The sequence below is a fragment of the Columba livia genome, chromosome 1, assembly GCF_036013475.1.
Source record: "Columba livia isolate bColLiv1 breed racing homer chromosome 1, bColLiv1.pat.W.v2, whole genome shotgun sequence".
Taxonomy (NCBI): Eukaryota; Metazoa; Chordata; class Aves; order Columbiformes; family Columbidae; genus Columba; species Columba livia.
The window spans coordinates 124,985,156-125,012,203 of record NC_088602.1 but is presented as its reverse complement, the minus strand read 5'-3'; the positions used below and the strand labels follow the sequence as shown (position 1 = coordinate 125,012,203).

The window sequence follows — 27,048 nt, the reverse complement described above, 5'->3', positions numbered from 1 at the left end:
ATTCTTAAATGATAAATCAATTAGTGTGCAGAACAGGCTTCAAAACTGAAAGTTGTCTGCCTATGTAGAAGTTGGAGGAACTAGTTCCTAAAGTCACTACTATTCAGTTAAACTCTGTTGGGTACAAACAGAAAGAAAAAAAAAAAACAACGCAGAAATAACACGGATTCTGCAACTTGTAGAACTTGCAGAGCGTCTTGAAACTTTTCCAATTCCTTTTGTAAAATTAACTGGAAGAAAAGCCCAAGCACAGCAGTATATGAAAACCTGCATGACAGGCAACATTCACCAGTTACTGACCGGTACTGCTATGTCAGGTTATAACATAGCAAGACAGAAAACAAAAATAAAATAGTAAAAGGAAGATCTGCAAGGTTGCTACAGCTGCTATTCTAAGCCAACATACCAGAGTGCGAAAATTCAGGTACTAACACACCTCGTCAGCTAGAACACCTCACAGACGCATCGTATTTCCCAGCAACACTTGTATTTAAGGAGGCACTTCGACCAGTAGCCAGACACCACAGGCATCTCACAGGCATCTCCAAAACAAGCATGTTTAACAATGCTACTTTGAAATAAGCTATTTATGACTGATTCATAGCAACTTTTCCCCTCGAATCTTCTCACTGGTCCTCTTGTGTCAGTACTCTAAAGCCTTTTTGTCTCTAAATTCCCTGTGCAATAATGTTACTCGTATAAGCAACCTCCCTTCCTTTGTTGTCTCTGTGAAAGCCACCTGTAAACAGTTAGTTTGGCAGACAACATTCAGCTGAGTGTCAAGACACAATTGTTATAACCAGACATCCTACAAACAGCCATCCCCTGCTATGGGCCTAGGACATTGCCTATCATAGGCTCCTACCACAAGAACAAAGGGAACCTCCCAGAGTCCAAAACATGCCAGTGATAGATATTTTAAATAAAAATTTTCCATCTAGCAATAAAGCAAAGAGAGGCAAAAGAGAATGTTACGTATTTTAAGCCTCTTCCAATAAAGGAAGGACATGAACTCTATCCAGTATTCTATGTAGTGAAGCCAAAAGAGATTTGGGTTTTGCTTTTCATTTAATAATTCTGAATGTGCAACTGACTCAAATGTATTAAGCTGGTTGCAAACAGTTAATACTCTTCACACTTATGGATAACTATTTTTAGCTAACTGTAGAATTAAGATTTGGAACAAAGCACCTATGACTTACTTTTGCAAAACAATCAACCAAGTCCCCCCTGCAACAAAGCACCAAACAAAACCAGCCTCCCAATCCTCTAGACTTCATCTCCTCCTTATCATTGTTAACAGCTCCATTCTTTCAGCAAACCTCAGAGTTATCTGTAACACGTCCCTTAACCTTTTGTCTCCTTGGATCACAAGCATTCATTCTTCCCTTTTAAAATACGTGTACTTTCAAATCTAGACCATGCTTGACTGATTTTTCATAAAACATAACCATTTTCTGCTCTTTCTAAATCTCCGTATTTGCCTTACCAGTATAGTAGAAATGCCTGAGTTAAAAACAATCTCATGCTTTTGCCATTCTCTCCCTCCTTCTTTCAAATTTCTTTGGGCTTCTGCCTTGACACAAAAGGTTCAAGCTTCTTATCTCCACCTTTGAAGAAATGACAGATTTGCTAACATACCAGTTGCAATTTTACTCTGTCCTCCTCCTCCCTCTGTATATTTCTCTGCATCTATTCTCCTCTGTCCCTTCTCATGTTTGTTTTTATATAATATCATTGCCAGCCTTGCAGTTGGAACAACTACATTTTTCCTGACAGCAAAACAGTCTTCTCTCTCTCAAGTCTCTCTGTAATTACTTCTATATCAGTTTCCATGCCAGCTGTATTCCCTTACAAGCTATATACCATTATTTTCCAATATATCAGAATATTTGTCTGATTTAAGCTGATCAGGACAGAGATTATGGGCCATATTTAACTCTTGGAAAATTCAACTAAATTGATGAAATTATACCAGGTATGAATCTGGCCTCATATTTTCAGCATCTGTAAATCCCCCTGAACATCTGAGTCAAGCCAATCCTTTGGCAACTTTCCATTATCTCGTTTCATTCACTTGTCATATAGGAACATAAACCACTCATCTGCATGATATGGCAGTTGTTATCCAGGGCTTTATGCTGATTCCCATGGCTTAGATTCGAAATATGCTTTTGATAGGATTCCCACTGGGGTGTTAGGGGTGCTAATGAATACTGGCAGCAATTCAGATCTCAGTGGACTTCCCACATTTATCCTATTATCCCATCAAATTTTAATCAGGCTTTAATGGCTTTGCTAAATAAACTTTTCTTGACAGCTGAGTATAGATGCAATATCAGTTGCCATTGCATTTATGCAGTCCTGAAAACGCCCTGCAAAAAACGTTGCTTTTTCATTCAGTCAGTTTGCTTTGGAAACTTCTGTGCATGAAATATTCTCTTCTTGTTACAGAACTTTCAATAGCACTGATGTATAATGGGCCAGTGAAGAGGGTCAGTTACTGTAGGGGAGGAAGGATGATATCTTAAGTTTCTCTAATTGCTTTTTACACGTGAGTTTCCAGCTCCAGCGGGCACTTGGTCAGTGCTTTTTTGTGAGGCCACAGAATTTTTCTTCTTCAGAAGATTTTTTCCGTTTTACTACAGAGTAACTTTTTGGAGGTGTGGTTGTTGATTTTTTTCTGTATTGTTTCTGGACTTTTGTCTGTTCCACAATCCACTTCTTTATTTGCCCTTTAAGTCAAAGCACTTTTATGCCCTTGTATTCTGAGAAGTGTATAGGACTTGCTACAAGTCTAAATATTTTACCGCAGATGATTCAGATAATATTTTAGATGGAAAATAGCATTGAAAATGGTGTGTCCATGTCTAACTTAAATCGTATCCACCAGTGACAGTTCCTACTGGTCACTACATGAAGGATGTAGTTTTTGCAATGCATTTATTGTTACTATTCTACCATTTAAAATAAATGGTAGAACTTCATCAGGATAAATCTTCCAAAATTCAAGTTTCTACATGGTATTTCCTGGAAGTATAACTCATGCTTCATACTATCATGTGGATACACTTAGGTTTTTATTGCTGGTACTGAATAAGGTCAACGGTCAATTTATTATTAAATCAATTGTTACCAGGGTTCCATACAATTAGTAATACTTAATTTCATTAAATGTAATAAATCAAAAACTGAAAATAATTCCGTTCATTTTAAACGCTACTAAGTGATCTTAAACAAGAATCTAAGTGTCCCTTCAACCGTTCAAAATACGGGAAATATTATTATTATTGAAATGTTGCAAGATGAAGAACTTCCAAAGCTTATTTTAGGATTCAATAGCCATATTTATCTAGCTGCTCATAAAGGCCTCATGTTAGAGAGTTTTAAAGCCTTACTAAAGTCAAGATTTATTATATCAACCGCGTCTTCCACACCCACAAAGCCTGTGCCCTGTTACAAAAGGAAACCAGACCGTTTGACATAATTTGTTCTTGACAAATCCATATTACCTTTATCTCTCTTTTGAGGTGCTTATAAACACTTTTTTTATAATTTGTTCCAGAAATGTTACAGCAGTTGACATTAAGCTGGCTGGTCTGTAATTTCTTGGATTCTCTTTTCCCTTCTTTTTAAAGACATGGATGACATTGGCTCTGTTCTGATCTCCCGATTTCTTACGTATTCTCAACAAATACACAAAGAGCACAGTGAAGGTGTTCACATTACCTATGAATTTCTTTTTGGCTTCAAATACAAGATAGTTTGCAATAAAGTTCTTGTTGCTCAGTAGGAAGAATATCTACAGTGACTAAAAATAACAAGCATTTCCAAAAAAACTTCTCACAGCTGCATCAGAAATAGTTTCCTACCTCCTTTTAGCAGGGTAAAACATAGCTTGAGAACAAACACGGGCTCTGTAGTATCAGTGACAGCTTCTCAGCATAATCTTAGATGAAGTAGATACATGCTGCTTACAATTTTACTATTAAGGCAATGCATTAATTCAAACTCTGTTTCTAATTGCTCAATCTGGTTTTTGGCCTTCCAAAATATTGGAATCAGCAGTTTCCAGTGCAGGTAGGTTTTCTTCTTCACAGATTTACTTTTGAAAGCAAAATTCCACCTTTTTTTTCTACCAGGAGAGGAATGTGCCTCCAGTAAATAAAAATGCACGTGACTGCTATGTGTGAAAACAAAAGGAGGAATATTAGTTATGAGCTCTAATGTTTTGCCTCTCTGGATGAAGATAAATAATAATGGGAACCATTAAACTTAGGAAAGGCCATCTGGCCTCTTTTTCCCAAAGCTGACTCTGTCTAGTGAGGCCATGTTAGATGGATATACAACATATACTTTACAACATTGTTTTGTAGAACTTTCTACAAGTCTTCATTTTTCTCTTTTCTTTCTTTCCCCCAAACTCACTAAATGTAGGTGTCTGCTGCAGTGTCTAAACTCTAGTTGAAAAAAGGGTGAGCCTGATAGTAAAGCTGCTCTGAGAATAACTTCATCATTATTACTGCATCAAAGAGCAATATATCATAATATTTTCTCCTCTAACATTTTTTCCACACATTTTTACACTTATCTTAGCCTCTGCTAGACAGACCTCAAGGGATTAAAATTTGGTGATGAATTCCAGGGTTTCATTTGCTATACAGTCTGCTGCAGTTAGTGCTCCAAGGTAGTTAAGCATACTTTTTATAGAATCTTTAGAAAATATTTTCTTTGGAAGAAAAAATATATTTTATGGCATTTTTACCTACTATGCATGCCTGTAAATAAATATAACTTTTTTTACGAGTATTTTAATTTTCAGAAGTGAAAATCAAAAGTGAAATCAGTCATAAGTTTTTAGGTAGGAAGAGGAGCAAAAACTAACAATGAAGAAAGCAAGATGACCCTGTGATTACCCTAGGTAAACTAATCCCTTCCTCCTACAGCTCAGAGATCCACAAAACTGGGCAAGACTGCAGCATCTTTCAAACCTAAACATCTGTCTCTTCAGGGCAAAGTTAAGGGAGTATGTTGCAAACCCTGAGGAACTTTTTTTCCAACACTGAACCCTGGAGAGTGCACATTCCCTTTCTAACAAAGAATGGTGAGTAAACAGAGTGCAGTGGATACAGCTGATGAAATATTTTAGTATCAGGCCTGCTACAGGACTTGCTGCAATACCATAAGTTCTCATCTGATTAATACTACTGCGTTCTTGGTTCTCACCTCACTGCAGCAACTGTTGATTAGCACACCTTGGACACCGTAATAAAACACTGACTGCAGTCTGGTAGTCTACAGCTATGGAAAAATACTGAAAGAAGTTAAAGTGCTCTGGTGACAGTTTTTTTATTCATTTTACATTATTCCACATAGCCAACCACAAACAAGCAACCTCCAAAGTCACCTTCTAGCAGTGTCCCTTTTCTGTGGCTGAAATCCATGCCCATACTGAATGATGCGCAAGGAGGGTGAGCGTAGATCGCAGCCAGGAGATGCTCTCCAGGCACTATTCTGTGCAAATGAACCCAAGAAGCAATAGCCCCTCCAAGCACACAAGTCACCTAGCCTCCCAGTTATCCTGTTCCTCTCTGTGTGATGCTAAATTCAATTTTTTTAGCCAAAGACAGCCCTTCAGTTGGAGCCGTGAAAACAGGAGATGAGATCTAACTCTTAATAGGTCCATAAGTCTGCAAGGCGACTACTTAAAGAGTGGGCTGAGGCGGGGAGGGTATATCAGGGTGAAAGCACCAACCTCAAGGCAAAGTAATTTTAGAGGAATGATTGCAATCATCTGACAATCAAGACTGGGAGAAACGTTTCAGTGTCACAGCATAAACAGCGAGGGAGGGAAACTGGGATTCAGACCTGGGTTATACTACTGCATCACCCTCTAAACTGCTGCATGGGCTTGGGTGCAATGTGACACTCATCTCCATTTTCCCTCAGCGAAATGGGATTGCATTTATGTCAGGTATGAAGCCTGCAGGATCACCAAGCAGTGGTTCAATACCCATCTGCTTTACTTAATCATGGCCATGCTCAGAGAACAGGCATCTCAAACTCACAGCAGCAGGAAACTTCTTGCCAGAAAGGTTTGGGGTTTGGAGGCTGCTTTTTTTTTAAAAAAAAATAAAAATATTATTATGCATCTCTTTTGGTTGTCTTTCTTTTCATAACTCCTACTGTCTATATCAACAAGCCTGATCAAACATATCTGCAACTATCTTGTGTAATTACTAAGTATATCTTTCTATCAATAGAAATAACTGCCATTTCAACTCCTTGTGTGTTTATTATTTTCCTTATATGCTTGCAGAATAAGTGATCTCCATGACACAGGCAGGTGACCAAAACATAAAGACAATACGTCCCATCCAAAGTCTGTGTGTGAAGTTGATAACAGGAACAGGTACCTGGATCTCCTCAATTCCCAAGCTGAAGTATCAAGCCACCTTCTTTCCAAGCACAGATTACTTCTATTGGGCAGCTGTTGGGAGTAATACTGAAAGAGGAGCCTGTAGGCCCTGAGGAAATACTAAGCTGGAAGCTCACCTCCTTTTTCAGATAAATCTCTCCAAGTGTTACAAGAAATGAAGTCACATATACCTTATTTCTAGTCAAATGAACATTTTTTGGCAGCAAATTTTAGGTATACTTTTGTGGTATGATTATCTTGAATGCTTTGATCTGAGAAAAAAAGGCAACTGAGTTTCATCTCATGGAAATGAACTTTATATAATTGCAACAATAATGCAGGATTTCTGCAGAAAATTTAGTGACAAGTGTCTCCAGCAATTTAGGATGTCTGATGGTGCACAATTTCTGTAATTAATTACTGTCATCTTACAGAATTGGTCCTAATTAGCTGCTGCCTTTCCACTAAAAATATGTCTGAAGCATCTTCATATTGCAAATGCATGCCAAATTTTTTACTCAAAAGCTCAAAGTGAGCAACTAGTACACAGCATATTTTGTGGGGTGGTGAAGACACGATCTAGCTGAGCTTGCTCTTTAATTAACACAAATAGCAGAAAGTGAGGCACTAGTTTGGGGACTTGGTCACATAACTGCAACCAAAATACAGCACTAAATAAGATGAAGGATGAATGTAAGCTGCTGGCTTGATTTCCCCTGAAATCAGGGGAACTGATTTCATTTCTACTCTCTGCTGTGCACTTTGTGCACAATACTGTGCAGATCACTTAAAATCTCAGTGCTTTATTTCCCTATCTGTAAAGCAAGGAAGTAAAGGATATTGAAATGTTAGGGTTTAGGAGTTTTACTTGATGCTTATGACTCGTGGTACAACTCATACTGGCATGAAAGCTAATATCCCACCAAGGCTGTGGGGAGGATGATGGCAAATGTCTTCCATGAGGAGCTTTTCTTCTGGAATACCCTCGCATGGTTCATCACAGAGTCTTTCTTTGAAACTGCAAGACTGAGCCATTCCTGCAAGCATTTGAAGGACAGGTTGGAGAGACGTGCTGGTTAATTTTTGCAGGTTGCGGTGTGGGGGGAAATATTTCTTATGGTGAGAAATGGATTTTTCTTCCCCCTCTGTAAAAACACTTTGCAGTGTAACAAGTGATTCCTTTAAATAATAAGAAAGATAGACTATCTTATATTCCTTATATTCCTGTTATATTCACTGAACATAATTTATTAGGATTGCTAAAGATAAACTCTCTCTGCTTCTTTGTATCTCTACAAAAGCTTTTAAAAGTGTAGACTTATGTCTACAGGAGACAACTATTATTAATGAAGCAGCTGGATTTATTTTTAAATAGGCTACTTTGCAGCCATTTGCTCTGCTAATTATCAACAGAATTGCTGATGATATATCTACAGTACTTTGGGATGCTGAATATTATCTAAAGTCCTTTTAAAAAGCATTTTAGAAGAATAAACCATATCTGAAGTTGTGAATTGAAACTGTAAAATAATATACATGGAAACCAGCTGCAGAAATTATTAGCTCGCCTTTCCCCCCAGCAGTTTTGCCTACAAATATATCTGATGCAATGTAAGAAGTATTGCTTCACAGTAACATCATAATTTTGCTGATGTCAGTTTTTATTAAAGTATCCTAATAAGTAGTAACTATTCTGATAAATAAACGCATATGAAGAATAATTGGACTATAGATATCATACTAGAGCAATTAAGAGAAAGGTAATTCTCACTAATTATTTCAGTATTTGGTTTTATTGTCTTCGATGACGTGCTGCACACATGCATGCACGTACACGCACAGAGCCGAGTTCCAGGTCAGGCAACTCTTCCTGAGGCACTGCTGAAAACTTACAGACCAGGGAAGCCCCAGGTTCTTGAATCAGTGTCAATCTGTGTGCTGCAGGTAGATAAGAGAGATGAGCCAAAAAGGCAAGATGGGTGACTTCTAAAACCAACCCAGTTTCTAAGAGGAACTTGATGATCTCAAACTCTCCAGAAAAAAAACCAGATTTTGAGAGATCAGCAAATTCTCACCAGAAACTGCGGTGCTGGTATGTTTCTGAAACATAGCAGATATCAGCTATGTGTCTTGACAAAGGAAAATAAATTTATTTGGGAGGGTTGCTGAAGAGGACATTAAGAAATGTTAGAGAAAAAATACTACAAAATAATCAAAACCAAAAGGAAGGGAGAACCAGTGTCTAGAAATATCTAAGATAATGGCTCTGATGTGCTTTCAGAGTACTATCCTCTGCTCCAGATGCTCTTCTTGTGTGGCTACCCCTTTTCCCAACTGGCTGTCAAACAAGTTTTTTGTTCTGTATGACTTTCTTTCTCTCACCCTGATTTAAGTCTTTCTAAAGTGTCGGTTGTTTTTTTCCCACCTGCTTATTCACTCTTTTCTCTTAGCAGCTCCTTCTTGCTGCTATCAAAGCACCCTTGAATCATCTATATTTTTGTTCAAAAGGTTATCACAGCTCTGTGTTGAACAGCTCTCCTTTGCACTTGGCGTACCCTTTCAAGCAAGTTCATGAATCCATAGTCCCCCTACTCCCTGCCCTGTGCTTGGCTACAACCCCAGCTTTACCATTCTGCAAGATGGCAATGGCAAGGCACTGGGCTAGTAAGGGCTGACATTTAATTTTTCAGGCAAATTTGAAATACTTGACAATCAAATCATTCATGTGGGGTCTTATGAGCATTTCCAGGGGTTCTGTTAACAAAGAGACTAATTTAGGATAAGTTTAGCTTAGGGGGGTCATTCTTCTCCTTTTCTGAGAAAAATTAAATACAACTGTGCCAACAGATGGTTCATGCTTTCTGTATCCCTTTTTTAATGTTTGTTAGTGACCTCTGAGTGTTAATTAATGCCAGGAGATTTCACCCATGAACTGTTTTCTAATTCAGTTAGTTAAATGCAAGTAACCATAAATAATTATAAATCAATTACTGAGTCTATTCTATACTTCGCCGAACAAAAAAATCATAACCAAGTATTTTTGAAGGTGATTGAGAAAAATGAATGCCTTCCATAAGATCAGGCATTTGTGTTTCTATTTACCTTTTCCTTCATAAAACACTATTTGAAATGCATTTTGCTAAATATGAGAACTACTTCAGTATAAGAAATCAATTATATTCTTAAGTTTAAATCTTTTTTTCCAGCCATGCTCTAATCTATCACTGTACCTCAGAAATGTACCCTGGGGAAAATTCTTCTATTCTTCACTGAAAATCCATTAATAACATTATGTAGAAATTAATTTATGATAAATTATTTAAAATCTTAACCTAGAATCGTGTCTTATTCAAATGTCATCAGAAAATGGCACCTCACCCGCAGAAAGGAGTCAAGGGATCCATTCTCCATGTACTCAACAACAATCATTACTGGTCTGCCTGCAAAACAGCAAAGAAACACATTAGGATTACAGACGTATTGTGTGACTTTTATAATTCCAGGTGTTATGCAGAGATTATTCACATTGGTTAAATATGTTACATATTTTCAAAATCCTCATTTATATCACAGACACAATTCCGTGTGTTATTCTTTAAGATTTTTTTTTTTTTTTTAGTGTTGTGCTGGATTAGCTGAATGTGCCTTGTTTGGTCCAGTGTACTCTCCCCTTAAAAAGGATCAAAGAAGAATCTGCTATTTCCAAATAGCAACACTTGCTGTGTAACATTTTGGAATATATTTGAGTTGAGGCAAAAAAAAAAAACGAACACCAAAAAAACCCCACAAGAAATTAAAAGCTCTCAAAGAAAAACATCTCAATGATTTAGGGGCATACAGATAGACAGAAAGAAGATGTCAGAAACAAAGCTCTCCTAGATTTGGTGTGTGTGTATAATCCTGCAAAACTCTGAATTCATATGTTTGTACATACATAACATATACATCATATCACTGAAATAAAAATTTTCCTTAACTGTATGGTTCCAGAGTGGGATCATATCTAAATTGAAGAAGAATAACACATTACATTTATTTCTTACAGGAATATACAAATCTGAATATAAACTTTTAAACTGGGTACTTAACTAAATATCATTTCACTGTTGATACCCAGGAATAAACTAGGGCTCTAGAACCGCTTGACAGGAGAGGCCCAATTAGCATGCTAATCAAGCTATGCAGCAAGAAGGTTTTTAGAATTGTTAATATTACAAAGGAGCCATTTTAATACATGCAAAAGTAATCTAATGAATAAGTATGTTAGTAAGATTGGGAAGGAAGTAAAAAGTCTTTAAATGGCAAGCTCTTCTTTCCCTGAGACTGCCAGTCTCTTTTGGGGTTTGTGGGAAACCAGAGGTGTGCCAAGTGGTGACACCACAAGTCTGCCCATTTCACTTTCTCAATAAAACACTAGCAGTTCCACTATTTTTCAAACCCAAAGAAAGCCTCTTTCATGACCTTTTTTTAAATTTTGCCTCTCAAATTATGTTTGTGTTTTATTTGGATGAGGGGATGAGAAACAAACACAGTGCACACGGTGAGAAGGGTGTTATGATCCCTCCAGCACAACCGTCCATTTCTGTACATGCTAACTTTCTGCTTTTGGTTAACAGTGGAAGTGTTAAAACTATCTCCAGTATATAATTAGCCACAGCCAGGTGTTTCTCCTGACCTGTTACAGCTAACCTTGAATTCAAAACAGTGAATGAGCCACTTCTCTGTTCTTTTCCGGCATGTCAACTTGCAGTTCCACGTACCCTGGAACATAGCTTAGTCTAGCCTTTCTTATGTTCCTCACAATATTCTCACATTTCTTCTAATAAAATTTAGGATTCTTGCTGTATTCACCCTCATGTTTAGGTCTTCATTGAATAAAACAGTGTTTCATAATGTCGGTGCAGTAGTACATTTTTTTTTTCTGTCTGAAACTTCTCAGATGCCTTAACAGTCTTTTTGGATAGACTTTGTGAAGTGTGAAGAATTATCAGCTTCTTTTTTTTATTTGAATATTTGTTCTCAGCTGTAGATGTGCATCTGCCACCAAATCAATTTATATTAATCTGTGTCCATTTGTTATACCCTAGTTTTGCACTACAAGCTTAAATGCAACATCATTTTTAAGCTCCTAGAGATCACAGCATTTTAAAAATTAATGATGTTTACCTCAGCTTGCTAATGATGACTAGTCGTACAGCCTAGTCTCCTTAATTTCAAGCACGTGAATGATCTAGATTCCCTTACCTTTACTATTTGCTTATTGTCAAGGGGCTGACATCTCCATGTGAAAGGAGTACTCTAGAATCTAGAGAAGTAATCAAATGGCAACCTAATGCTAGAAGATCTTACTAAATGCAGAACTCTCTCAAGCAAGTAGTAATTTCTAAATCATTGCAGACAACAGCATCTTGCAATAAATATGGATGTAAAGGTGTTTTTCAGATGGTATATTTGATCAGGCATACGTTACTGAGAAATTTCTCTTTTTGGGTAAAACAGCAACTAAAACAACTTTATGGAAGATTTGCATTTGAAGGGAACAACGAATAGATCTGTTACGCTTCAAAATAGTGCCCCTAGTTTCCCATTAGTTGTCCTTTGGTGCCCTGCACTTTTTGGAAGCTATTTTGTAAGGCTCTCTAGAGGTTCCTAGGCTCTTGTTACATATTTATACTCCTCAGATTCATATCCTTCAACACAAATTATTTTCACACTTATTTCGTAAAAGTAACTTTTAATTCTTCTACGTTCTCTCACAAAATATTCCCCCCCCTAAAAAACCCACAACAAACTGTACTTCGTTGTGCTCAAACCAATAGTATGAACCTCTAGGTAAAGTAATCATCAAATGTATCTATATGCATTTACCTGTGGACAATATTTATGAGTTTTTAAACTGCTCAGTGTGTTCCTTTAATCACTTGAAATGATATGCTTTAACACAAAACCAGCTCTTGCACATGACAGCACAGGAATGGCATGATCTGGTAAATACACCAAAATAAGTAGCATTTGTCTTCAAACAGGTTGCTGTATATTGGTATGGAATGTATCATTAAGTATTCAGGAATTTTGGTGAACAACAAATTTAGTCATTTAGGCTGATAGCATCCCACAGACTCAGCCTGTATCCCTCTCCATCCTACCTAAATCTCAAATGAACTGGGTGCAAGGTTGTGTCAAGACACCACAAAAATGAACCCGGTTCCATTGCTTGATTTTGTAAAGTAAAAATATTAAATCTGGAGCCTAACACTAACTTATCTTCTTTTGTGTGCCAGCACTTGATAAAAGCCTTCCTATTTTGGCTGCAAGGTTAATGTATCACTGAAGATATTTATGTATTCCAAGCTGGACTGTGACAGGCAATACAGTGAGACTTTTACTCAGCATAGTATTTGCCTTTGGAGTACCTGTACATCAAAAATGTCTCAGCTGTTGTTTCGGTTGCTTGAAGACACAGTAAAAGCTCTGCTACACAGCAGCCTCCAGTGAGTACATATATTATCAAAGCAGGTTCTATTCCAAACAAACAATCTCTGAACATTTTACAAATGTAAGTATATCAGGGACATGCAAGGTAGGACACATCTTGATTTTGAAGGTGTGGTAGGAAAAACAAATTCAGAAAATCAAGTGTCCTTCTCCAACTAGTCAGTATAGGATATCAAGCCAGGCTGTGTTTGGTTACCAATACACAATGCTGTATTTTCTTCTCCAGCTCAGTACCCTGTAGACACACTTAAGTGATTCCACCATGTATTTAGTGTTGCATGAACAGACTTTCTAGTTCATGAATGTTTGAAGGAATGGAACTGGCAGTCAGCTCTGGAGAAGCTGGCTAAGACATGAGGAAAAAAAATGGGAAGGGAAGAAGGGAAGGGGAAGGGGAAGGGGAAGGGGAAGGGGAAGGGGAAGGGGAAGGGGAAGGGGAAGGGGAAGGGAAGGGAAGGGAAGGGAAGGGAAGGGAAGGGAAGGGAAGGGAAGGGAAGGGAAGGGAAGGGAAGGGAAGGGAAGGGAAGGGAAGGGAAGGGAAGGGAAGGGGAGGGAAGGGAAGGGAAGGGGAGGGAAGGGGAGGGAAGGGGAGGGGAGAGAAGGGGAAGGGGAGGGGAGGGGAGGGGAAGGGGAAGGAAAGGGGAAGGGGAAGGGGAAGGGGAGGGGGAAGGGGAAGGGGAAGGGGATGGGAAGAAGAGAGAGGAGAGGAGAGGAGAGGAGAGGAGAGGAGAGGAGAGGAGAGGAGAGGAGAGGAGAGGAGAGGAGAGGAGAGGAGAGGAGAGGAGAGGAGAGGAGAGGAGAGGAGAGGAGAGGAGAGGAGAGGAGAGGAGAGGAGAGGAGAGAGGAGAAGAAGCAGACTATAACCTAGATTATGAAAATCTATATTGCTTCCATTGTACTAAGAAAGATTAATTCTTCATCCTCAAAGCAAGGACAGGAATGAAAAAAAGGAGGGGGCTGAGAAATCTTAGAGATACAGAAGCAAACTTTGATTATTTTATCACAGGTTAGGCTAATGCAATTCTGGAAGGCATTGTGTTATTTTCCTATATTTATGATTGCTTACACATATGAAACATGGACATCTTTACGTGAAGAAACAAGTTTAAGGATCAACAGGAGTGGGAGGTGATATAGATGGGAGTGGGGAAAGCCCTTGGGGCTCAGACGGGCGGCAGAGGCTGCAGATCAGAGGGTGCCATGGGGCATGAGCACCTGCGAGAACTTGCTCCTGGCCCCAGGGGACTCTGTATAGGCACCAAAAGGCACCTGTGACTGATGACAAGTCCCCTTGCCAGATAGCTGGGCACCCAAACTCTAGTTTAAAGACTTCACCAACTCAGGTGAGTGTCTTCACATGGATACAGACAGAGGCACTAAACAAGTGTCTGAAGAAGAAAAGGGTTAATTTTACAGTCAAGATCCACATAAGGGAAGGGATGGAAAAAGGACACTGAAAATGTGTCAGCTTTGGCTGAGGACTTGGAATAAAAGACAGAGATCGAGAGCATCTAGGAGCTAAAAACTGCAGACACTGCTGTAGGAGAGCACACAACTTCATGTTTGATTTGGGAGTGGATAAAATATACAAAGGTTTGAAGGTGGATTCAATGATCAAATCAGCCAAACAAATAATTCTTGCAGCAGCTTTAGATACCCAGCAGTGCTGGAATAGGGAGTATGGAAAGAAAAAAGCCTTTTAAAGTAAATAATTATATAAATAGTGTTCTGGGGCAATAGGTTTTAAACCTAAATATGGCTTTCACACACTACGTATATTTGGAATTGTGTAAAAAATTTATTGTTTTACTACATACTTAACAATATGTATTTATACATTACATATATTGATATCATAGCCACATTAACCGTTTTCATAATTCTAGGAAACTATAAATATTCTCACACTAGAACATGTGTCTGGGATATTGGCTAAAGCAGTTTCCCCTCCTTGCCCAAGGAGTAATTCTGGTTCTAACAGATCCATTTCAGGCTCCCAGCATCTCAGAAAGCCAGATGAAAAAAGCAAGAGCAGTATCAGTGCTTTGCATAATCCTCAGAAAGGACAAGAATTTCATTACTCAGAACTTAGATTAAGCTGTAGAAGGTGCGGGGATTATTCATTGCTTTGATGCAAATACTACCTTGTGACAAGTATCTGACTAGTTTTGACAAGGTGTTTTATTATTTTTTTTCCTGAGAAAGTTCTTTCCTACTCAGTTGTACTGTAATGCCATTCAAAGAAAACCAGCATAAATGACAAACATTCTGTATTGATATAATGCCACCTCAGAATATGTTACAATTTTGTATATTCTATTGATCAATTTGCTTGACATTTTCTTTAATAGGCAGAAATGCAAAAAAAGAAAAAAAGCTATACATTGCAGAATAATGTAAAATACCAATTACACTTGAAACTCACATTTTTAGTTCTATTTTTTTTTTTCCCACAACACTAGATTTTGATAGCGTGTAATTTAATTGAGAGGTAGAGTGATAAATAAGGAGGACAATTTGAAGTGTCATATCAATGACAAAATATTCAGCCTGTTGTCTTCTGTTGTCATTTTAAATAATGCAGCAAAGCCCACTTTAATGAATTTTTTATGTAAGATTAATCCTCCAAAAAGAATGTAGTTAGCACATGCTCATTTCTACAGTCTTATAGTGAAATCTTTAACACCCACCATGGGAATATATCTTTTAACATAAACAGGGGATATTTATTCTTCCACTTAAAACAGCAAAGGCTTTGAATATGCTCCCTGGTTCATATAAGAAAATACTGCTCCATCACTTCTTTAGGTCAGAATTCATGTGTCCAGGTAGCCTCTGAGAAGTCACTTGTATCAGGTATTTTTTCACTCCGAATCCACGTTCTGCTCTTATTTCCCCACTAACTTATCTCCTGCTAAAGCTAATGAGATAAGACTAACAGAGCATGCACTCAGCATGCAAAGTGCCCACCGGCAAACTCTGTGTCTCTCACTGAAATGCCCAGGGCTTGGAGGGCATTCCTAGATCTCACACTAGGTCTGTTCTATATGTATTGCTTCAAATAGCGTCAAACTCATTTTCACCAGGGGCCACATCAGCCTGGTGGTTGCCTTCACAGGGGCAAATGTAATTTTAGGACTGTATAAATGTAACTGCTCCTATATTTTACAGTGAAAATGAGTTTGACACCCCTGAAACAGAAAAACTGAAAAACTGCTTGCTGTGGCACTGCACCTTCTTCATTCCTCCTATTAATGATGATGCAGTTGTATGCATCAGAGGAGAACTAAGTTTCGAAAAAAATGAAAAAAAAAGTTTCTTCCATAACATGAAATTAAGAAAGGAAGGAATGACGGACTAATGAATACGCAAAAAGCAACTGAAAAAAAAATCTGTTGGGTTTTGCATTGTTAGCCCTCATCAATACTCATGAAGCCAATGGAAATTTTGCTGCAAGCCATCTCACTTGCATTACTGACTTGCAGTACAGAAGGTCTCAAATTAAGACCTGAAAAAATAGAAGTTGCCGTTCCAACCCCATTCTTGAGACTTTAGAAGCCAGAGTTTTCAAACAATATAACACTAAAATATATACATCCTGCTGTTACAGGAAATCACATAGATATAGCCTACTTATCTTGCTGTTAGTCCTCTTTCTATTTTTCTGCATCTATCTTTTCATTAGTTTAATTTAGTCAAGGGAAGATACCTTTGCAAAATCATTTGATAAAAATATAAAATACATGCATGAGCATAAGTTACTGTTTATTATTTGGCAAATTAGGGCCATATAGCTGTCACTACTAGCTGAAGAGGATTTACTATATCAACACAATCTGAAAACATTGTTCTCTGAGCTGTTAATCTGTAATTTTATATTGAAAGAATTGATGCCCTTTAAGCCTGGAAAGAATTTATGCCCTTTGGTATGACTTGGAAGCCAGGAAATGTCTGTACGTATGCTTGTAAAATACCTTCTCAAATCCTCTGGCCTAACCCTCCTGCAACAACAAGCACTGGGAACAGTTCTCCTCTTTTTCATATGACAAGGGGAGAATCTGCTTTTGACAACAGAAGTTTTAACAATCTCTGGTATGCTGCTTCTGCAACTCCTAATCCACATCAATCCCCCAGTGTGCCTACAAAAGATATTCTGGAAGGTTCTGAGAAGAGTGGAACTTTAAAAAGAACACAGTTGCATCATTTTCATTATTTGTTTTCTTATTCTTGTCTTTCTGCAAGAGAAGCAAATGGAGAGCAGTAGAGGGTAAAAGCAGAACAAGTAGTTCATCACTAGTTTGAAGTTGGGCAGGTAGAGGCTAAAATTATACCATGGAAATACAATAACTGGCCTCAATTTTGATACTTTCTGCATTTATACTTTCTAGCCATATATCTTAAAAAAAAAAAAAATTGCATTTCTTCAAGTTTCCATGTGTTGGAATGGTTACCTGTCTTATCTTTTTCTACATACTTATTAGCAGTACAAATACAATATGGATGAGAAAAATTCTGTTTTATTCCTGTTGCTTATGTTTACATGAATATTATAAGCAAAAATAAAAAAGAAACACCTTCATCATTAGGGTGAGATGGCTTAATAGAATTCAGATGTACACATGGAGGGGAACAAGAGCTGGTACACTTGTAGATCAGCTCTGAAAGCTGCTATATGAACTTCTCTAAGTACATCTAATGCATCTAATTTGAGAGTCTTCTACTATTTTTCAAATACTAATCTATAAACAGATAAATCCATGGTATGTATGGTGAAAAGAGAAGAGGAGGCAAAGTGACTTGGCTGAGGCATCACAAAAAACAAGTCTTTAGCCTGCAAGAAAAATCTGTGGGAACCACTATATCTGCAGAAACTGTGCACAAAAAGGCTTTGAATTGTCTACATGGTTCCCTGATCTTGAGAGGGCAGTGTGCCTGCCTGGGCCCTTGAGATAAACTGATGTACCTTAAAAAATAATTTTAATTACAGCATTTGCCCAAGAGCTTCCACAGTTCATTACAACAGCTGTTTGCATCAGAATCTTGGTCATGTACCCTGGAAGCATTCTATTATCTCCATGGCTTGTAAGGGCCACCTTATACTGATGTGAAAGAGGTTTTAAAAGATGATAAAATCACAAGTCAGAACACAGCTCAAGGATTGCATTTTTGACCAGACTATCTCAAATACTAGGTTATATAATCCCATTTTAAACCAAGAAAACCCAGCGGTAGTCTTAGTGTATGACTAGGAAGGAGAATGTAGATTAGTTTCTTTGCAAGAATAAGCAATTTCTTAATGACCAGCCACAAAAATAATCTGGCTGTTCAGTTTTAATTTAATTATGTTTGGGGCTGGGTGGGAAATAAGTTTCCATAGAAGTTATTCTGGCATAAGATTTATATTACTTGAAATTTGAATTAGAGCCCTAAAAATTCTAGCATTTTCACTTTAACACTGAATCAAAGAACAAATAAAACTCAAAATCTATAATAAATAACAGATTCTGTTCAGATTCAGTTTAAGAGAGATACTTTTGCCCAGTTAGATTAGCCAAAATAATTAACCTCACTTTTTTTAAATTACTGAATTTCAACATATTTCACTTAATCTAATGACATTTCACCCTTAAGTTACTTGTAACAATTTCAGTGCTTCTTCCACTCTACATCCTCTTGTGTAAAGAGCAAGGGATGTTCTTTGATTCAAAATTAGTCCACAGAGTCTGAGTGTATCAAGGATCATTTGCCCTATTGACCCCAGAGCATGTAAAAGAATTTAAAAAGAATTAAGTCTGTGTATCAGGGGCTTCTGCACTTCCTCATACATAACAGGTACTTATGGAACATAAGAAACAAAGCTTATTTAATCTCTATTGTGAATTTTCCTATTATCATAGGTGTGGTATATTTAGAAGCTATAAGCTACAACAGAAATTAGAAAATGAGCAAATAAAAATTTGCATATATAAGGTTACAGTAAAACATGGGTTTGTGCTATCATAAGTATAATGATATAGCTGAGGTATTATTTTAATCCTGTTCTGAAATGTCAGAGCATTTTTTGATTATTCATTACTATTCCTGACTCTGTTCTTTATAAGATTTTGTCATGCCTTGCGCTTTAGAATATCCTTTATGTTTTGTTTGTTTGGTTGTTTTTTTATCCATTTATGATTTGAGTACATGTGCTTTGTGCCTATGTCCCTTTGGTCTACATAAACTTTATACTTCTGAGGTATACAAAACTGATGCTATACCACCTCTTTCACTGAGTATCTTGCTGCTTTCTACACATGAGAAAAGCCTAATTTCTCATTTCAAGGAGTGGAGGCCACATATCAATACTCCTGTAGTTTCTGAAATCCACAAAGGAACATATGTGAGTTTCTAAACCAAAAATTAAGAAAACAAAACATCAAGAGTCAGGGCTCCAGCACATAAATGAGGCACTGGACCTAACACTGTGACATCTTTGTGATATTATGGTTATTTTTTTCTGATTTGCCTTTAAGGTTTTGTACCTTCAGGACATGAAGGCACACACAGTCAAGCTTCTCCCTTCAGCTCTGATTTTGATCATGAACAAAAAACAAGAGTTAAAATGAAGATTGGTCAAGCAGCAAATTTTAGATGCACAGGTATTTAGACAAGCATGTACATCCTGAAGAAATAAGAAAAACACGGAAACTCATTCTCATGTGAAGAAGAAAACCAAAAAGCATTCGTCTCCCATAATTTAACTCCTGTAGCTGTGGAGACATCTCCATAGCTAGCAATATCTAGATTTTTTCCGAGAAAGAAAATAGGCATTTCAAGGGAAGGAGTCAAATGTTCATAACTCTGTGTTACAAACAGGTCATATGAGTCAGTCCAGAACTTTCTAGTCTTCACCAGCTGTATAAGGCACCTGAACAGACATGTTAAATACCAGTGTGTAAATCCAGAGTTAGGCAAACTATTTCTGATACATGGTATTTGGAGCTGGGAATGGTACTTCAGCAAGTTGAATTTGCTAAAGGTACACTGGTTTCCCACCTAAAACAGACCAAAGAAACCTAAACGTTGTTCAAGTTAACTATTCCCTCCTCTGCCACCCCACAAAAAGTCAAACAATTCTGAATCTGTTTTCACATCCAATGCTTTATTGCTAGGCCAAATGGAAGTTCAGATTTCTTTTTTTCCCTTTGAGCTTCAGACAAAGAATAACCATATGTAGCTTATTTACAAATACATTTCTGTGTGTATCCATCAGGCTCCTCCAGTTCTCCTTTTCCTATCTTTCTGCTCCTGTTATTAATGAACAACAACTTGCTTCAATTCACATGCTTGTTACAATAAATCACCACATTTTCTCTAGTCAGATTTTTTAAAAATATGCAATAGTATTGTATATTATGTAAAAATGAGCACACATGCAAATAAACTTTCCTGAACTTCTAGGGCTAAAATGTTTGGAATTGTTTATCACTACTACCTGAGCATGAAATGAGCTATTTAGCAAGGTTAGAGAACGAAGACCTCCTTTTATCACATCCTACACTCAGAGCTTAATGCCAGTTCTACAGTTCAAGCTAAACCTTAATGGACCAGCATAGAAATAAGAGTTTCTCTCACTATTCATGTTACTTACTGCTCATCCATATTTTGGCTCTGCCTAACAGAAAAGTCTGTATACATTTGAGTGTCTGTCCTCAGAAAACACATGCCCTTATGTATTAGTTGCAGGGTTTATAGGCTAGACATACCAGTGAAATAGCACCGAGGCTGGAAAAAATAAACTGGAAGAGCCATTTAGCTCTGATATCCTAGAAAATATATATGCAATAAAAGAATCAATTTGTTAGTCACTGAGAAAGGATTAGCAATTTTCATTGATCAAAAAATACAGCAGTTCAGGTGCTGGAACCCAGAATAGGGAAAAATGCATTAACTGAAAAAAAACCAGAAGTTACTTTTCTCATTATTGGAGTACCATAAATATAGCTGAGTTTCATGATGAAGAATTGCTTCTAGATGGTTCTTGTTGAGTAATTTTGTTCAATAAGGGCCTGTCAATACAATTTGCTTTCAATTGTCAGTTTATACAATATCAAGAATAATGGGCTCACTCAGGTGCACTTGGAAATTGTAATAAAATATGAATTTTGGGTAAATGAAAACCGATAATCATCTGGTTTAGTATTCTACAGATATGTCTGAGTTTTTTGAGGAGGTCTCTGTAATAAATGTGAACATTACAATGTATATTAGATAAACAGTCATAGACAACTGGGCAGTAAAACACTGAAAAGGGGATATCCTCTGTATAATGTACTTTATGTGGAGGAGGAGTTCTGTCATTATCTAGTCCAAGACAGCAGTCAGCACTGTCCTGCATCACTTCTAAGTTTCTGGAAACTAAGTACATCCTCTTTTCTTGCATATAATCTATTTTTTGAGGTTCACAAGGGTGGATTGTTTTATCAAGCCCATTTTCTTTGCTTCCATTTTCCTAAAATGTAAAAGAGCTGGATAATTAACCCTTGCAAAATAAGGGGTAGGAAATAACTGATGCTTATACTTCATTAAAAATGCCACATGATGATACTTTCACAGAAGCTTCAGAGAGGTGCTGTGTCAATGAAACAGGGGGCAATGATCCAGCTGCTGACTACATGGGGAGATCAGAGGACTCACAATCAAATCACACCACTGATGTTCATAGATAGGTGTGCATGGAAATAATAATTTTGATGTTTTTTCCCCCTCTCCTGCTAATGTTGTTTGAGTGCTGAACAGGATGAAGGGGATCTGGGAGGTTTGCTTAACAGGAACTTTTCCATTGTTTCTCATAACCTGACACACATCTGTAGTTGTTCTTGTCAACAGAAAAAACTCAGGAGTTTAGCTTGAAAGAAACAGTAGGAAAGGTATTTGCTTCCCCTCCCTTTCCAACTCAGCAAGCTTGGCAATCTGTCTGACACTCTTCAAAGACAGAAGCATACTGCTGATCTTAACTTCTGCCAGGCAATACGGGTGTGAATTTACATAACAAACCCTTTACAGGTGACTGAAATCAAGAGCTGCCAATAGACAGCAAGAGGAGTAAGCTAAGAATTATCCCAAAATGGAGAAAAGAACACTGTACTTAGTTTGGAAGAGCTGGAATGTGAAGAAATAGATGCAGTACTGGCAATTAGATATTGGTTGTTTTTTTTTGACAACATGTGTATATATGTGTATGTATGTGTGTATGTTTAATTACAAAGGAAGGAGTAAGTTTCCACATCTCATGCCAGTGTAAGTATGATAAGGAGTGCAAACTGTTCAGTGGTTCAAGAATTCTATGTAAGATATGCAAGAATATCACTTGAGAAAAAGTACTTATTCCTTATGTGAATCCACCTGTCATTATAGATCTACATCAACCGAGTTGTGAATTTGTCAGGCTAACAGGTGAGATACCTAGAAACTAAGTAATTTGTAGCATAAATGATAGCTAAATCAAATGAAGGCTTTTGTCTGAAAATAGGCTTGTTTTTGCAGAAGTCTAGGATAGGTATTTGAAGGCCTGCTGAAAGCTTTGCTTCTAGTGAAATGGCTGTACGGCAGTGACAGACTTTTGATGTAACTATCATATAAGCACTATTGCATTAGCACGGTTATGTCCAGGCTTAAAAAAAACACCCACATTTGAGGCAATCTATTTATGCAGAAAGATGTAACGCCCCATGCTAGCAGCATAAATTAATCTTTAGGTTAGCTAAATGAGGATACCTTTTACATAAGTGAACCTCAGCACAGTGCAAGAGCAGACATCAGATTACACAAAACTGAATATCAGCTGTCAGCGCAACCATAATACACTCCCCCGATTATCGAGTGAAAGGTAGAAAGGGAAAAAAGGAAACCAACAGCTACATCACCCTGCCAAGCTGTTTTCCAGATACTTATTTATGGTGGGTTTTCTAGTTTAGTTCTGTATTTCACTTAAAATATTAGTGGGGAATTTTGTAGAAAAAATATGCAAATGCATTTTGTTTGCAGTAAGGGATAAATTTTCTGACTGTTTTGAAGTAAATCTGCCACTTAGCTTGGAGTTAAAGGTTTCTGTAAATAAAAACCACCTCATTATCTTTGTTCCTAATGACTCCAATTGCAGAATAATGAGGGCATTTTAAGCCTTCCATGCAGTTAAACTCACTGAAATCTTACACATAAGCTATATGTTGTTGGGACATGGCTAATAGAGAAGGGGCATGGCTCTATTGATCCATTGTATCAGGAGAATTCTGTTCTAAGTTAACATGAGTAGGCCTCAGTTAGCATGAGTTTGGTGTAGCATAGTGGAAAAGTACTGAGCGGTTGCTCTCTGGTTCAGCTGAGCGTTTAGATAAACAAGCTGGGGAATTATCTCTAGCAGGGTGAGGAGGTTGCATTCCAGAGAAACCACAAGAAGGTTGAGCTCATTATGTATACTATCCAATCAATAGAAGACGAGTAGGCATAATTATTGTATACTATCCAATTAATAGAAGACGAGTAGGCATAATTACTGTATACTATCCAATTAATAGATGATGAGTATGCATAATTATTGTAAGTCTTATATAAACCAGCTTAGTGCATCAATAAAGTTGAGGTATGCTTATCACTCATATTGGGTCGACCGCATTCCTTCCTCCGTCCGCTCGGGTTTGGAACTCTGATGGAATTTTTCTCTCGGCAATATGTGAAGCAATTAGATTACAGCTCAGCAAAGTTATTAAATATTAAGTACTTCTGCTAGGCTAATGAAAGCTACTGACCCGTATGAGCCCAGCATCTCAGATAAGGGAGGTGGGGTCGCTGTGCTGTCAAAGGCAGCACTGGATTGTGCTTTGCCCCGGTACCCCCACACAAACAGCCACCCTCGCACTGCTCACGACAGCACCAGGACTAGCCATGGGCAGTTGTTTTTGCCTACCTGCTGCCATCCTAGCAGCCAGAGGCTGCCACAATAACACAGATATCACTGCTTAAATATTATACCTACTTGAAGCACTGTTGCCTTGGGTGTCTTGGTTCCTTGGTAAAGCAATACTCAGGAAAAAAGGTCAGGTGTTTAGTGCAGTGGTTTTTGATACAAATGAACAAAGGGTGCGTCTCTTCTCTGTGCTAAAGTGATTAAGGATTCAAGGATAAACATATATTTTCCACTGAATCATGCACAGTAAAAGATTCAGTTCTGAGTCTCTCACATCACGGACCAGTACTCTCTTCAACAGATTTTTCTATTTTCTTTACAAAAAAAGTAGTACATGTATGGGGTTTTTGCTCAAGTGTACAGTAAAGCTGGTTTTAGCAATTTGGAAAGTTATCATTAAATGGAATGGCATCCTCTGGTCATCTCTGTAAGAGAGAGGCAATTCAGAATTAAGACTTTGCTTAATGTAAATACAAATATGACAAAGTAAAAAAGGAAGAGTTAAATAGTAGCACTACAGATAAGAATGTTGGGGTACATTTGTTAACGGCAATTTCTGACTTGTCACTTGACACATCTTGTCTGTTGGATTTATTACAGTTCTTCATTGGCTTTAGACTACCTGACAATCCTTACGTTCCAGAAGATGTGCATTCTCTCCCTTTACGTGGGGTTGCTGCTTGGATAATTTGTTGTTGTTATTGTTGTTGACATGATCAAACCACAACATTTATTTTCATTACCTTACTAAGGTATATGTTGCACATCAGGTACCTGCATTTCAATTTTTTCCCTATTTTGAGTATTATTTCATCAGATTGAATCATAATTCTTAGTAAAAGACATTTAATAACAAGAAATTATGAACCAGTTTTATTAAACAAATCACATTTAAGAGTTATGATTTAAGTAAAAAAAGGTGATTAAAAGCTTTACAAGCACTTGGAAAACAACAGTCCTGAGTACTTTATAAAATGAACTTTTAAGTAGGTATGTAGGTGAGAAGTCAGTTCAGGAGTGCAGTTAAGCCATTTGTAATTTAATACAATCAATGATATGCTATACATAGTACTATGTTGAAAGCAGAGAATTTTATGCGGCCTGGAGTATTTCTACTTCCACAGTTGTTTGGTTATAGATACCATCCCAAGGAGAAAAAAAAAAGTATTTTACAATCTGTTGACAATAGACACTCAAACAGTCATAAGAAAAGACATCAAAGTTGCTGAGAAGCTTCTGTTCAAAGAAAGAAAGTAAACAATGAAATAAAAGCACTTTAAAAAAAATCACCTTGTGTTAATGAGGCCTACCATTATTGCAATAGATAAAATGGAGCACAGAGAAGTAGAACAGTTTCTTTTGTATAGAAAATCAATAACATTATGCAATTTTTCAGTTTTCTCCCTACTTTTACCATAAGACATTCTTCTTCTTTAAAAAAAACTGAAAGTAATATTACAGGTGAGATGGCCTGAAAGGATACAAGTGTGATATTAGCCCACGTATAGATTAATTTTACATAGAAATATGTGGTGTGGAAAGGAACAGAACTGAACTTTGATTCGGTTTTAACTATAATTAAGATACATGTATTTATTCTTCATTTATTAGCGTTGATGGAAGATGGTGCTTAATGGCTCCAGAAGAGAATGGACAACACATACAGCCTTTCTGGGAAAAAGTGCCTCTAACCTGTCCTCCTTCCCTGTTTCAGCCCAGTATCCGACAGCAGCCCAACCACCCGGCATGGGGGTCTCATTCTTAGCCTACACTCAACCTCAAACCAACCTCTGGAGTCCCTCATGCCATCACACAGTTGTGGCTCTGCTGGGGATGTCGCCAGAGGCAGTGTGGAATACTGTGCTGGCAGCACAGGCAATGGGGTTTTCTCACACATTTTAAGACATTCATACTAGTTCAAATTGTGATAAAAGATATTAAAAAAAGTTAAGGCAGCTTTCACAAGCCACAAGTTGCAACTACAGAAGCATATAAAGGATTCAAACACTGTATCAGTACATGATTAAATTTCGCCTTTCCAAATTTGTTTTGCTTCCATGTTTTAGCAAGGGAATTTTTAGGCAAGAGTCATAGAGTTACATAAAATCTGGGATTTTGTATAGACATTTTTGAAGTTATGACTCCCTGGTGTGCATGGGCATGCTTCATGGGGTGCATGGACAGAAGATACCAAGCCTTCTCTTTCTATATATAGGCTGACCACTTAACTACAGATCAGTTTCCCTCACAGTTTCTCCTATGCACTGATTGAGGAAAAGTAATTTATCTTTTCCATTTACTTTCAGTTCAGCTTTTTATTGGAAGGGGCATCTAATCTCCCTGTCTGACCAATACCAATTTTTTTTTTCCCTAAGATGTGTGGAGAGATGGGGCAAAGGGTGAAGGGAAAAATTGATGTGGGGGAATAGGGTGGAATACCTACCAGAGGAAATGCTGGGGGGTAAAGATCCACCCCCTGACACTGGATGTGAGGCCAGGATGCTATTTAAAAATCCCGCCCTCAGGAATCTCGAAAGAGACTTCACCCCAATGGTCGGAAAGGATCCTTTCAAAGAGATAAAAATTATCATTAATCAAATGACTTGTTCTTTGGCTGATAAAAGAAGTTGGCTGTTTAAAGAAAGAGTAACCAAACCTGTAAAAAGTTAACCGTGGTTTCACTGAAACAGATATTATAAAAAACAGAGAAAAGTTTATATTTGTGTGTTTTTGTTTTTAACCAGGTCATATAATACACAGCTTTAACCAGAAGGAGCTTGTTTTCCGCATACTTTGCAAATGGAGAATTCCAGCACTTCTAGGATGAATGGAAAAATTTGAGATATTAAAGGCAAAATACACCTGTTGGATATCCATAATGCATTCCTGATTACTCTACTATACACACATTTTACAGTTTTGTATGCAAATCAAAGAGAGACTGGTAGAGGTAAAGCTATACCATCAAATCTGTGTTTTATACCAGTATCTTAAAGCCACCTGACAAAAGCCATGTCAGGCAAGGGGAGAAGGGGAACCAGAATTTACAGCTATATTACTCGTTTCTGCGTCAGGGCAGTCAGAGCTTCTATCACGTCTACCATCATTTGTCAATAAACTGATGCAGGCAAAAGCCAGGAGTATAGACATGGCCCTTTTCTGCTTTGCTCTCACCAGAAGCTTTACACAT

The 27,048-nt window shown here is 37.6% G+C and overlaps 1 protein-coding gene across 7 annotated transcripts in view; it reads right to left on the bottom strand.

Annotated features, from left to right (window-relative positions):
- The window catches only part of EPHA6 (EPH receptor A6), a 502,797-nt gene that overhangs the window by 67,976 nt on the left and 407,773 nt on the right, over nt 1-27,048 (bottom strand). For 5 of the 7 annotated variants that reach the window (XM_065076536.1, XM_065076569.1, XM_065076544.1 and 2 more), the window contains 2 exons: nt 26,302-26,424; nt 9,797-9,858 (listed from right to left, as the gene is read on the bottom strand). In XM_065076536.1, the coding sequence (XP_064932608.1) occupies nt 9,797-9,858; nt 26,302-26,424 (185 nt within the window). The remainder of the gene's footprint in view (nt 1-9,796; nt 9,859-26,301; nt 26,425-27,048) is intronic. The other 2 variants (XM_065076549.1, XM_065076555.1) reach the window with 1 other exon arrangement.